General features: G+C 33.0%; 2 protein-coding genes across 2 annotated transcripts; one reads left to right on the top strand and one right to left on the bottom strand.

Annotated features, from left to right (window-relative positions):
• The first annotated feature begins 4,131 nt into the window (after window positions 1-4,131).
• LOC107904809 (putative disease resistance protein At3g14460) lies at window positions 4,132-8,825 on the top strand. Its single transcript, XM_041094608.1, has 2 exons — window positions 4,132-8,474; window positions 8,652-8,825. Exon 1 carries the CDS (start codon window positions 4,200-4,202, stop codon window positions 8,454-8,456), a length of 4,257 nt encoding a protein of 1,418 aa, XP_040950542.1. The 5' UTR covers window positions 4,132-4,199; the 3' UTR covers window positions 8,457-8,474; window positions 8,652-8,825.
• Window positions 8,826-10,017: 1,192 nt separating this feature from the next.
• LOC107904810 (aspartyl protease AED3) lies at window positions 10,018-12,708 on the bottom strand. Its single transcript, XM_016831300.2, has 3 exons — window positions 12,047-12,708; window positions 10,893-11,373; window positions 10,018-10,510 (listed from the first exon to the last, which is right to left on the bottom strand). Exons 1-3 carry the CDS (start codon window positions 12,506-12,508, stop codon window positions 10,155-10,157), a joined length of 1,299 nt encoding a protein of 432 aa, XP_016686789.1. The 5' UTR covers window positions 12,509-12,708; the 3' UTR covers window positions 10,018-10,154.
• Between the last annotated feature and the right edge of the window lie 2,463 nt (window positions 12,709-15,171).

The following is a 15,171-nucleotide window of genomic DNA, read 5'->3' as shown; positions in this document are numbered from 1 at the left end:
TCAATCATTTCTCATTCTTTTTTCGGCCAACTCCCTCTCCCACTTTCTTTTTTTTTTCTTTCTCATTTTTTACCAAACTTTCTTTATTTTTTGGTCCTCTCTTTTTATATTTCTTTTAAAAATGCCCATTATCAAACTATTAATTCACATTACAGAAATAATTTAAATGAAAATTAGTTTATATTGCCAACATTTTAAATAACTATCAATTTATATAATTCACAAATTATATTTTACAAAAGATAATTTTACATTTGCAACATTCCAAAATAATTTCACTTAACTTACAATATATAATTTTACAACACAAGCAACTTTTTCAATACTAAAAAAAAAATTAAATGATTGTGTGTCTTACAAATAATACATAATTAAACGATTTTGTTCAAGGTCGACAACATTTTATCTTACAGATAAAATATAATTAAACGATTTTGTTCAAGACCAACAACATTGTGTCTTACAAATTGAAAAATACAATATTTAACCGCAACACGAGCAAGTCAATTGAGCAAGTTTTTTGGTGCTATTATCTTGTAGCTCGGATGCTGTTGATATTGATGATCTTACTCGTGCAATTCGATTTGGGATTCCTTAAAACCTTCAAACATCCCGTTGACCTAGAGAATCCCAAATAATCCACTTGTTAGTTGCATAACCAATTTGAACCCATTATCGTCCTACCACAGCCAACGAAAAGACTTACAAAACCAATTTGAACCCGTTACCAAATAAATAGCTGGCAATCGAGACCCCTAATTTTACTTGAGATTGTCGTCGAATATAATCATTAAATTTGTCGGTGTCGGAGCTCCACCAGATTATCATTAAACAAAACATACCTTTAAATTATAAAATTTTCTAAATAAACATAAACAATAAAACATAAAAAAACACTCATCATCTCTCTTTCAACGTAGAGTGAGCTACCATTGAGGTTATATATAGTCAATTAATTACGCCAAAGAGAATTACTTCACCAAATAAAATATAAATTTTAATTTAAAATTAAAAAAATACATTTAAAAAAAACTAACATAGAATATTGATGGCGTCATTCTCTATAGCTCTACCAAATAAAATATCCACATTAAAGTGGTAGTACCATTCTTTATGGTTCTATTAATGAAAAATAATGATATTTCTCTTGTACTTATACAAATGGCGCCTTTCTATATGGCTCCTTTAGAAAAATTGATTTTTTTTAATTTGACTGGCTGACATGGCATGTTGGTGGTATCAATCTCTTTGGTTTTACCAACTTTCACCATTCATTTTAGGTCATTTATGTACATAATAAAAAAAAGTGAATTATTTTTGTAATTATTTCAAAATTTTAGAATGATTTTTATAAAAAAGCTTCTAAGCAGTGTTTGATGGCGGAGGTTTAATGGGGGTATCAGTTTTGGGTAGAAGGGCAATAGTGGCTATGATGACTCATGGAGAAAAAAAAGAGAAATAGCGAAGAAAAGAAGGAAAGACTTTGTCTTGGGTGGCTTTGGACAGTGGGTTATCGTCGAAGCGTGGCCTGATGACGGCATTTCAAGACCGACGGCGACGGTGAATAGGCGACCAAGATTTGATGCTTGGGAGATTGATTTTTCTTTTTGCTCTTGAGGATGAAGAAAATAAGTGAAATAAAAAAAAAGATTTTATTAAGTTTGGTATAAATTATAAAAATTATTTATTAATTATAAAATTACCGAGTGAAAGAAAAAGAAGTTGGAATTCCACGTGGGATTTCCATTAACTTTTATTGGGAAAGATGATCAAAATGAAAAGAGATACAAACCACTCTTCCTAAAATGATACTTATGAAAATTAGGTGATTACATGTGTAGTTTACCCTATTGTTAATTAACGAGAGTTAGATAGTATATTTAATAAATTTGATAAATTTTCATAAGTTTAATTCTAATTATTTAATATTATTTTTATTTAATAAATATAATTAATATAATTTTTTAATAAAATTTAAGGTTTTCTTGAAATAATATAGCTTAGTATCTCTTTTGGCCCTTTTATTATAGATAAATCATCACTTTAGTACTTATACTATTTTTTATTAGTTTGGCTCTTATACTTTATTCTTGTTATCAGTTTAAGCCCTGTACTTTAATTTTGTAATCTATGTTATCCCAACCCAAATTTTTAAAAAAAAAAATTAAACTAACCATTGACCGCCATGTAGAAGAAAAAGTGAAAAATTCACTTGAATTTTTTTAAAAATATAACAAAACTAAAAAAAATCATTAGAAATCCAAAAAAAAAAACCTACCTAAAAAAGTCCAAAAACAAAATTATAAAAAATAAAAAAAATCATAATCTATTTTTGAAAATTATAAAAAGTTAAAATTACATGTAAAACTTTTTAAAAAATTAGAAATTTCCATAAAGTTTAAACAAATGGTTTATTTGAAATTCTAAATTTTTTCAGAATTTTTTAAAGAATTTTATGTTATTTTTTACTAAAAAAACTCGAAATTTCTTAAAAATATATAAAAGAAATTCTTAAAACTTTTAAAAGTTTTCATAAAATTCTAAAATTTTTTAAAATCCATAAATTCCAAACAAACAAAATTTTAAAATGTTATGAAATCTGTTTTTTGTTTTTTTTTTGTTTTTGCATACTTATAATTTTTATAATTTTCAAAAATAAATTAAAGTTTTTTTAGTTTTTATAATTTTCTAAAAAAAATTGGACTTTTATAATTTTTATTTTTAATAATTTGAATTTTCTGTTATTAATTTTTAAGTAATTTTTTTGACACATTATGGTTGGTTTAATTTTTTTAACGAAAAATCAAATTAGAGTAATGGGATATACAAAATAAAAACACACGAGTCAAATTGATGAAAATAGACCAGTGCCAAAATGAAGAAGTATTAAGTGAAATAATATTTAACTAAAATTCATTATTTTCATTTCACTTAAGAATATAATTAAAATTTGAGACATAAGACTTTTATAGATAATTAATTTAGTACTTTATGAATATTGTTGTTATATATGAAAATGTGGTATAAAAGGTAACAATAAAACATAAAAATTAGTTCTACAATAAATTTAGTTGTTATAGTAAAATGTTATAATATAGGGTTAGTTGTACATATTCACTTAATCTTTGAATAAAATCATGAGATTGTACTATTTATAATCGTTCATATCACCGGTTTTCAGTTTAATCGTTTTGGTCAATTTAACTACTGAATTGGCTAGTCTAAATATTAAAATAAATAAAATTTTAAAAAATAAGTAAAATATGGGAAAATTTTAAAAAATAAAAATAAAATAATAGAAATGGGAAAAACCAATTGGAAATGGATACAATAAATAGCCCCATCTCTCCCATAAAAAAATAAGCACATAAAGCCATAAAGGAGAAGTCAAAATACATTAGCAAACAGCTTAACTTTGTTAACATTTTACAACGCAAACAAACAAACAAAAAGTTGGTTAAAAATAAAACGGCAGCAACTGCCTCACCTGAGCTAGACGCCGGCAGCGGCAGTTGGAGGCGACGGTGGCGACTTCCGAGCTTCAAGGCAGCAGATATAACAGCAGCTAGAAAGGGGCAACACCATAGCACAGCCCCTTATTTTATGCCTACAATATGATGCTCTTATCACTAGGCTAAGGCTAAAAGGTTGCTGACATTACAATGCCTTTTTTAATTACATAATGATCAAGTGAGTAACTTTTTTTATTTTAAAATGTTACATCAATAAAATTAACTAAAAGAAATTTAAAACATTAATAATTGGACCTAATTTTAAAAAAATAAAAAGAATTAAATTTTAAATTTGTTAAAAACAAAAAGATGGATCATACAATGTTTAAGCCTGGACCCCATCAAATTGACTTGTGTATTGGGCGTAGGATATGACATTGGTGTCACCAGAGAAAAATTGCTTAAAAGTAACAAAATGTTACTATCGAATTGGTTTGAAATTATTTGGTCATTCATTACTACGCGGAAGCATCCTCATCCCTAAAGTCAACACAGTTTTGATTCTTTGACAATTTTTACCCTTGCTTTCAAACACTGGGGGTCCATCCATCCATATTTGTATTATAGAAAACTCAAAAGAAAATGACAGAATTTCTAGCTGTCTTAAGTCCCTTCACACTTTTAATCCAACCCCTTACTGTTGAATTATCAATCAATTCCCATCTCAGTGCTGCTCAAGGTTGAGCCATGTACTTCTCTGGAGAAATTGCCATATCCTCTTTCTTTGAGGCCTTGTTTGCCAACTTAACCTCTCCTGATACCCTCCACTTCGCCACTGAAAAAGAGGTTCAAAAGGAACTTAACAAGCTGGAGACAGTACTGAGGACTGTCCATGCAGTGCTTGCTGATGCAGAGGAGAAGCAATTGAAGGACCAGCATGTGAAGATGTGGTTGTCCAAGCTCCGAGACTTGGCTTTTGATGTCGACGACATCTTGGACGAGTTTGCTACAGAAGCTCTTCGTAACAAGTTAACGAAAGATCAACAAGCGCACCGAAGTAAGGTAAGGAAGATCATTCATAGCTTCACTGCAAGTTTTGGTCCGAATGCTTTCTTGTTTAGATATAAGATGATGAACAAGACTAAAGCCATTAGTTCTAGATTGGATGATTTGGTCACTTGGAAAAATGAGTTGCAATTAAGAGAGTTCGATGTTGGTAGGCCTAAGAGAGTTGAAAGACCACCAACAAGTTCTTTGGTGAATGAAGCTCTTGTTTATGGTAGAGAATATGATAAAAATGTAGTGATTGATTTGCTTTTAATGGATGGTGATACTGATGTTCAAGTTTCTGTCGTCCCCATTGTTGGCATTGGAGGAATTGGTAAGACAACTCTTGCTCAACTAGTTTACAATGATAATAGGGTCCAAGATCTTTTCGACGTCAAAGCATGGGTGTGTGTTTCTGAAGATTTCAATATCGTTAGGATAACAAAATCGATTTTGCAGTCGGTCACTTGTGATGCATCTTGCAATGATGTAAATAATCTGAATTTGCTTCAAGTCAAATTGAAGGAGAAGCTGTCCAAAAAGAAATTTCTGCTTGTTTTGGATGATATTTGGAATATGAGTTACAATGATTGGACCATCCTTCGATCTCCTTTCGAAGTAGGGGATTCGAGAAGCAAGATTCTTATGACAACGCGAAACCAGAACGTCTCATCAGTTATGAAAACGGTTCCGGATTACTCACTGAAAGAACTGTCAAATGATGATTGTTTGTTCATTTTAGCTCAACATTCCATAGGAGCCAAAGATTTCAGTGGTCATTTGGACTTGAAAGAACTTGGAGAACAGATTGTGAAGGAGTGTAAAGGCTTGCCCTTAGCAGCTAAAACAATTGGAGGCCTGCTTCGAACTCGTGTTGATCCAGATGCATGGAAAGATGTATTGGAGAATGAGATATGGAATTCATCAGAAGAGCAAAGTGGCATAATTCCAGCTCTAAGGCTGAGCTACTATCACCTTCCACAACATCTAAAACAATGTTTTTCGTATTGCTCAATTATCCCTAAAGACTATGAGTTTGGAGAGGAGGAAGTAGTGCTGTTATGGATGGCAGAAGGAATGTTGCAACAAGTAAACACTAAAAGGCTGCAAATCAAAAAACTAGGTAGCATGTACTTTCAAGATCTTGTGTCAAGGTCTTTCTTTCAAAGATGTAGCAGGAATAAATCTCAGTTCATGATGCATGACCTCATCAATGATCTAGCTCGATCGGTTGCAGGAGACATATGCTTTAGACTAGAGGGTGATGAGAAAATTTTGAGCTGTGCTCGATACTCATCCTTCGTCGGAAGTAGGTATAATGGATTCAAAAGGTTCCATACAGTCGGTGATGCAGAGCATTTACGAACATTTATGTCATTTATGTTGCCAAATGATGGAGACTGCTACCTATCTAACAGTGTTCTTATCGATTTGTTGCCGAGATTGAGACGCTTAAGAGTGCTTTCTCTCGAAGGGTACTACCTCACCAAGCTACCAGATTCAATTGGTGATCTGACACATATCCGCTACCTTAACTTCTCTTACACAAAAATCAAAAGCCTCCCTGAATCTATATGTACACTCTTTAACTTACAGACATTGTTGTTGAGAGGCTGCGATCGCCTTAAACACTTACCATCTGATTTGAGACTTTTAGCCAATCTACAGCATCTTGATATTACTGATGCAAATTCAATTGAACGGATGCCGTTTGGAATCGGTGAATTGATTGGTCTCCAGTCATTGTCCAACTTTGTTATAGGCCAAGGTGTTGGATATCAGATAAGGGAGCTGAAGAATTTATCTTATCTCAAAGGTCAACTTTCTATCTCAGGATTGGAACATCTTGTCAATGCTCAAGATGCAACGGAGGCTATGTTGTTCAGTAAGTTCAGCCTTGATGATCTAGAATTGAAGTGGAGTGCGGACGTGAAAGGTGATTTACAAAACGCAGGAGTCGAAAAAGAAGTGTTGGGCTTACTTCAACCGCATAAGAAACTTAAGAAACTCTCCATCAAGTGTTATGGTGGTCAGACATTCCCAACATGGGTCGGAGATTGTTCATTAAAAAATTTAATGTTCTTAGAGTTTGAACATTGCCACAAGTGTACTTCATTACCAGCACTTGGACAACTGCCGTTTTTGAAGGCCCTTTATGTCAAAGGAATGGATTATGTCAATAAGATAGGTGTTGAGTTCTATGGAGAAAATTGCTCAAATGCATTTCCGGCATTAGAGATTCTTCGTTTCGAAGAAATGCCAGAGTTGAAGGAGTGGAATACATACCAAGCCGATGAGAAAACCGGAAACTTCAATTGCCTCCGTGATCTCTCTGTCAAGAAATGCCCCAAACTGTTGGGAAGCTTACCAAACTATCTTCCTTGCTTGGAAAAGCTTGTGATCCATGACTGTCAACTATTGGAAGTTTCAGTTCCAAAGCATTCCAGGTTGTATGAAATAGAAATTGTTGGCTGCAAAAGAGTGAGACATGATGGCTCTCTTGACCTTTGCTCAATCAAGAAGGCCACTCTCTCAAATATCACATGGTTTTCTTGTTTAAAAGGGTTGATGTTAGGCTTATCACAAACCGAGTTTCTTCGGGTCGGTGGTTGTAGAGAGCTTCCTTCCTTGTGCCACAATGGAGCAGGATGGTTAGCACAATCAAGTTTCCTCCGGAATTTGGAAATCTTGAACTGTTCTCAACTTGTTTCAATGGGGATATCCATAGGAGAGCAAAAAGAAGAGGTGCGACAAATGGAAACACTTTGCAGTCTTGAACATCTAAGAATCAAGCATTGTGAAAAATTAGAGAAGTTATCTGCAACTATGTACAATCTTACATCCCTTAGGGAGCTAGAGATTGTAAAATGCCCGAAACTGTTGTCATTTTCACACGACAACTTGCCTCTTACGCTAAAAGGGTTGGTGGTAAAAAATTGTGATAATTTGAAGTGTTTATTAGATGAAGATGGTATGAACATCAGCAGAAGATCTTTACTTAGCCATCTGATAATTGAACGATGCCGTTCTCTAGCATCTTTATCATCAACAGGTGATTTACCTGTTAAGCTTCAACATCTGAAGATATGGAGTTGTCCAAAATTGGCCTATTTATCATCAAGTGGCTACTTACCTGTGGGGCTTAAACACCTGCGGATAGACACTTGCCAAATGCTGGAATCCATTGCAGATTCAGTTCACAACAACACTTGCCTTGAGTCCATTTTTATTGCCAGGTGTGAAAAAATTCAGTATCTGCCAGATGGATTGGACAAGCTCAGCCATCTGCAGCAACTGCATATCGAATGCTTTCGGAATCTGGTTTCGGTTTCCAGGTTGCCCTCGACCGGCCTACATGTGCTGCATCTAAGCTGGTGCCGTATACTCCAAGCTCTACCAAATGGCCTGCATTGCCTCACATATCTTCAGGAACTGGAGATATCAAACTGTCCATGTTTATTAACCTTTCCTGAAGAAGGTTTCCCTACAAACTTGACTTCGCTTACAATCTCAAAACCTGAAATTCTTGAAGGACTGATCCATTGGGGATTCCATAAGCTCACTTCTCTTAAAAGACTTGCAATCCATGGAGGATATTCAGATGGGGTAATGTTTCCACATGAAGGGAAAGGCATGATGTTGCCTTGTTCTCTAAGCAAACTCGCCATCAGCGATTTCCCAAATGTCGAAACCCTGTCTTCCAAGGGCTTTCAAAACCTTCCCTTCCTTGAATGTCTGTCCATTGTTAAACTTCCAAAGCTGAAATGTTTGCCCGGAAGAGACATGCTTATGTCATTGTTGGAATTATATATCCATGACTGTCCATTGTTAAAAGAAAGTTGCAGAAGGGATGAAGGGAAAGACTGGTCCAACATTGCTCGCATCCCTTTTGTTCAGATTGATAATAGATTCATCTATGATACGGAGGAAGAAGAAGAAAGTGATTCAGAGGAGTAAAAGTGATACAAGTCCAAGGTATATTAATATTACTCCAATTCTTCAACACATTCGAAATACAGTTACGAAATATGAATTTTTAAATAAATTATAACCTTGTATATATTCATATATGATATTCATCCGAGTTTCATAGATTAGTGTAACTAATATCTGAAAAATTTTATTTATTTTCACTTCCTCTTTTGCATGCAGTTTGGGATTTGGGAAATGTATGATCCTATAACACCCTTCAGCAGCAGTGACACCCGTGAGATCCGAATTTCTCATTTCCTCTACATTATTTTATGTCCCATACATTTATGTTTAAATCTTTTTATTTATTTGTATTCAAGTTTAGTTAAAATCAAAAAAATCTAACAATATAAAATACTTTAATATAAATATTAAAATTATATTAAATTAATAATTTATATTTAAAAAATTATAAAAAGTGACGTGCTTGAATAGAGTTAGATTTAGAAAAATTCAAAGCTTATATCTTGAATAGAGTTAAGTTTACAACATTGATATTATACATGAGTTAGATCTAACCTATGGACATTTTCAATCCAGCCAGCCCATAGCTCAATTTTTTGAAAATTTTACCTAAACCTATTCCAACCAGGCTTGAATCTTAAAATGCCCATTTCACTACTTTATAATAATAATATATTGAAAGCATGTTTATATATTTATACAATCAATTCAAATAAAATTATTAATTTTAATATTAAAATTTTAATTCAAGTTGACAGAGATGAAGTCAGAATTGTTAATAAGAGGAGATCGGGGTATTTTTATAAAATATACATGTTCAAAGTACAGGCTAAGCCTATTTTTAAATTCGAGATAATTTTTATTATCAAAATTTAGAAAAAAAAGAGTTAAATGCTCAATTTGTATTAGATATTATGATTATTTAATTTTTTTTACTTAATTAATATTTAAATACATTTATATTTAGTTATTGCAATTATTAAACTTTATTTTTATCAGATTAATATTTAGATACTAAATTGTATTCGTTAACCAAATTAAACTAAAAATGTTACTAACTTTATAATAAAAAAATTATAAATTCTATTAAAGGAATCAAATTTAAAAAAAAAACTTTGGGAAACCAAACACAAATTTATCTTTTTCTAAATATACTAATTATAATATCAAAATAAAAATTTTAAAACCTGAGGACTTAATAATTATTTTAAAATTTTAGGGAAGTCGGGCCCAGCCCCTCTAAATTCACCTCTACAAATTGAGCTGAATAAACTTGAACTAATTTAGCTCTCGAATAAATATGCCAGAGCCCATGGTTTTGAATTTTTCTTTTTAAAAGCAAAAAATTGATTTACATTTTTTTTTATACGCACAAGTGCTATCATCTATTTTATTGTTTGAGTTTAATATTGCTCTGAAAGTGGTATTTTGGTAAAACCCTACATATAATGTCAATTCCAATATTGAAACTTGATTTAAATATTTCAGGAAGAAGTTCACTCTCACTTCTTCCAACCACTTGTTGATAAAATAAACTTAGATTTTAGTAATATATATGTTGTACAAAAATTCAACACAAATATACCAAATATCAAAATTTAATGTTGCAAATTATTAATACATTTAAGTTTACATAAATATTAAATACTTTAAATACGATGGTCACACAATAAAATACACGAAAATAGGGATAAATAAATTAGGGAACAAAGCTAGAATTTAGGTGCAGAGCTCACGGGCAACGCCCAACCTGGAATTTGGCACATCGAAAAGGATCCTATGGTTCTGTTGCTGCATATTGGCTATCACATTCAGCACAGAATTCACATTATCCGGTGCCGATGCCATCGCCAAACATGTGATGCTGCCTGCTGTGCTGTGGATTAACAGGTTATCTTGTGGCAATGTCACGTTCATGCTGGTGAACATGAACGTTATCTTCGGAGCCACAATCGGGACTGTGTAACATGTGTCGAAACCGCCAAGAGATGTTACGTTGGCCACCTTAACTCTTCTTCGAAACTCGTCTCGGACGGCTACATAGGCTGGTTCAACTAGCCGGGTGAAAACGGTACCTGAAATTTTAGATGCCAAAATTATTGTGATATTTTAAATTACGCTTTTTTTAGTTAAATTTCATGAAACATTTAATGAAAATATTTTTAAAAAAAATCAAAAGTAAGTACACTATATTCAACAGTTGCAATTGGAATACGATAATGCATCATGTTGTCATTATTATTTTCTCAACTTTAAAGACAACTGATAAGATTGGAATTATGCCTAACACAAAAAAGAGCTTTAAAAAATTCAACATTTAAAGTTTGAATTAATTTAATAAACATATATTTTAATTATATTATATATTATATTATTTTTTATAATTTTGCATCACATAAAAATTAAATTTTTTTTTAAAAAAGCAAATGTTTTGATAGAATAAAAGGCAAAAATTACCAGAATCAATAATGGTGCCAGCACCGGTGGTAGGATTGAAAGCAATGGCAGATGGTGGGATATCAACAACTTTGTTTCCAACCCTAATTCCAATCAAATTCACAAAGTAAAGGGATGGTCTCCTCGGGTTCTTCAGTAATGGGGTGTATTTGATCCTCACTGGCTGCCCCACTGGCCCAAGTCTCAATGACCCAGAAAAGTTGGCGGACCTAAAATTAGGCAAACAGTATGAAAATGTGGATTGGTACAGGTCTTGGGTCTGAGATAGAAGGGATAATGGACCTCGGCCGAGCCCCAATAGACCTTGTGGTGGCACCGAGTTGCCGGTTGTCTTTTGCAGGCAGCCGAAAGTGTAGCTCGAGACAGAATCGTTGGCTAAGGTGAATGTGTCCTGTGAGAGGTTTGCTGCAATGGTTGAACCCCCGTAGGTCATGTTGAATATGCAAGTGTTGCCACTGCCATCGCAGCTGGGATTTTGTACCTGAATCCATCATGTCATGCAAGTGCTTTTAAGATATTAGATTGACAAGGTACATGGAAAGTTGTTAGATTGGCAATGGATCAAAGTGGTGCAGATGTTGGGTTTGTCTTGTCCAAATTCTGTTTCATCAATCATTTATTAAAGCTAAGGATAAAAATCAGATTGGATCCGAAATCAGTGGTGAATAATAAGTCAAATAAACATTAAATCAGTCAAAAGCTAATTCAACAGCTAAAACATATTAAAAAAATCAATATTAAATATTTACATTTAATAAGTATTAAGCCAATAAATTATTTCCGATTGAGAATTGAAAGTAATTTAATTTTTATATTTTAATTTAATTAAATTTAATTCATATATTTGTTTGAATTATTTAATTTTAATGTATTTTTTTTAAATTTTACTCTAGATCTAAATGGTACTAATAAAATCTTATTAGTTAAAATCTTAATTTTTATATTTTTCAAATTTAAAATTTTAAATATTAATTGATTTTTTGAATAATATGTGGAAATAAAAATAATATTTTAGCCTATTCCTGCACCCTTTGGCTGCCGAAACTTTACAAGAATAACATCCACGTTTGGAGCAAATCTGTGTAAAATCTTAAGATGGATAGGGTTTTGGCATTCATAGGAAGTTGCGGAGAAATGAAAGGTTGGGAGGTTACCTGCTTGCATTGAGGAGCTTGGCAGCCGAGGGACTGGAAAGTGGTGGATTTAGCATTGTCAAAGACAGTAGAAGAGCAGCCAAGGCAGCCAGTGCAAGGTATCCAAGCGGCATCATTGCTAGTATCCATGGCCATAAGCAAGGTTTGAGGTGGGGTTCCAATGTTGGCCCTCACGATATAAGTGGGACTTTGCACAATCTGCCTGCCAGAAGCTATCGGCACCACAGATTTCTTAGCCACCAGGCTCGACAAATATTGAAGCCTGGCCTGGTCCTTGGCTTGTGTTTGGAGCACATCTTCTTCCCATGACAGTGGCTTTGAGGGCTTGAAGGGTGAGCAGGGACTGTAAATATGGAACACTTGGAGGTTTGAACCTTGGTCTTGGGTCTCACATTTGGGGTTCAATCCTTGGGCTACTGAAAACAAGAAGAAAACCAGAGAAAAATATATGTGGGTTTTCATAGTTTTCTCGGAATGTGTAAATTTGTTTGATGGTTTAGAATGATAGAATAGAAGTGGGAAGCTTGCCTTTTAATTGGATTGGAGTGTATGTATATACATTGTATGTATAATTATATAGAAGTGGGGAAACCTTCCAACTGGAGTGGAGTGACATATATACTGACATATAGTTTAGTGGGTTGTTTTGCTTAACAGACTGTATTCCATTTGCTGTTTTTGGAGGCCCGGACCTCTAATCCTTGTCCAATTCTACCTAAAAATAATATCTGTTTGAATCATTTCATGTATATTATTCGCCTTATATTTATATTAATTTTTAATATATTTATACAAAGTTAAATACTTTATTAATTTATGTTACATAAAATTATGTGGTCTACAAGTAATATTTTGTCCACTTTCATCATATTTTCAACACATTATGTCACAATGAGAGAGAAAGAGGGATTTTGAGCATGTTCTAGGGGTCAAGCTTGATTTGAAAATCTATAGGGAAAAAAAATTGGGTTTTTCATTTTTCTCGTGTGTTTGTGTGCTTGCCAATTTAATAGAAAAACTAAGGGATTCTATAGCCACTTTACAAGCAGCAAAAAGTGGCTTTTGTGATATGGTAACCCTTTTCCTTACTGTTTATAAATCAACATTTGGTTAAATTTAATGATTTGGTTCTCTGGTAAATTATTTTTGTGGCACAAACTAAGAAATATACATTATTGTGAATATTTCATAAGGTGTTTCAATAGTTGCAAATGAATAAAAAAAATCATGTCACTTTGTTATTAACTAAAAGTTGTCATTATTTATAGTGATGAGTTATGTCTCTTAAATTTAAAAATTGTGTCACTTGATTATTAACAAATAGTCATAATTATTCAAGTAGATATCTATTGAATAATTATGTTTATTGCTAAAGATATGACTATCCATTTGGATAGTTTATGTCCTTATTAAGAAACATGATACCTCTTATAAATAAGAGTGAAATTTCATTTGTATAACACACCCAAAAACATAGAAATAACATTTCTTTTTATTCTCCCACCATCTTTTATATTTCTAGATTGTTCTATACTTTTTATAGAAATTGATATCAGTATAAAATGTAGAAAGTCATTGGGCTTCATTGTATCCTCGAGGTTTATTTTCCAATAACTCTTTTGCACACCATAATATAAGTGGAAACGAATAAAACCTTAAAGAAAGTGACATTAATACACGCCTTGAAGCCTTTGTTAATTTCTAATAAGTTTATTTTTATCCTCACACACTAACATTGTGAAGGTAAACAATGTTGACGTTAGTTGGTTACTTTCTACTAAAATCAATTCATGATGTTCATTATCTGTCTTGGTTATTGGTTGCTTATTTCATTGATAAAAGAGGCAAGAACCCATTGAATAATTCTCGCTTAAATGCTTTTTAGAATTGCTTGGATTATTGTCTTTTATCTGATATTCCTTTTACTAGCCCTCATTTCACTTTGTCCAACTTACGTTCACTTATAAAAAAAATGATTTAATCTTGCCCTCACAATTTCATCTTGGCAAACGCTCTTCCTTGAGGCTTCGATTTCTTACCTCACCCATACCCACTCTAACCACTGCCTTCTGCTACTCTCTTTTAAAACTCGTAGACATTGCTTTTTGTTCCAAGCCCTTCCGTTTTGAAACAATATGGTTTCATCATCAAGGTTTTTTCCCTCTCTTATCGTCATCTTGGAGTGAAGGTCATCTTAACCTTTCTGCGTCTATTAGGAATATTCAGCTAGCGCTTTCTATCTGGAACAAGAATATTTTTGGTAATATTCATGATAAAAAGAAAATATTTTTGGCACGACTTGCGAGCTGTCCAAAAAGCCCTTTCTCATCACCCCTCGGATTTTCTTTCATCCCTTGAAAAAAAAACCTTTTGAACAATTATAACTCCATTCCGGATTTCAAACAAGATTTGTGGGCTCTTAAATCTCATTCAAATTGGATTTTAAATGGTGAAAGAAATACAATTTTTTTCATATTCACCTTAGGGTAAAAGGAGAATTGATGATCGTTCTTACAGTAGTTTTTACAGAAAATATTGCTAGAGCTAAACTTCTGAGGCAGTGGTCTAGTAGTAAGAGCAACGTCGAAGGAAGATGCTTGAACTAGCCCCAGACGGGTCTCCTCGAAAATAAGTTCTTTAAGAGCAATGTCTAAGAATGGAAGGGGACTCCAATGTTGCAGAGACGCTCGAACTAGCTCATATTCAGGGCGAAGTGCCATAAATACTTGAATAAGGTGAAGATGATCCTCATTGATTTTGGCTTGGGACAATTGAGTCCAAATCAGCTTCACTTTGGCTAAAAAGGCATTCAGAGATTGTCTGGGCTCTTGCTTGAGACTGTGCAATGTACTATATAGTTAGAAATAGTAAGCAAGACCAGTGGTTCAATATCGAGTAGCGAGAAAATCCCAGATCTCTTTTTTTGTTTCAAACTCATCAAACTGCGCATAAATGTTAGGAACAGAAGTATTACAAAACCAAGTGATAATCTGATAATTCTTACTATCCCAATCCATCAAACGTTCTTTGTACTCAGTAATAGTCTCATCCGTCTTACAAACATTGAATATCATATCCGGTAACAATGCACCACAATTTTTAACCAATAAGGAAGCTACGCATCT

This window comes from Gossypium hirsutum, chromosome D05 (assembly GCF_007990345.1).
Source record: "Gossypium hirsutum isolate 1008001.06 chromosome D05, Gossypium_hirsutum_v2.1, whole genome shotgun sequence".
Lineage (NCBI taxonomy): Eukaryota > Viridiplantae > Streptophyta > Magnoliopsida > Malvales > Malvaceae > Gossypium > Gossypium hirsutum.
Note: the sequence above shows the minus strand (reverse complement) of the source record. Positions and strands in the feature narration are given on the sequence as shown.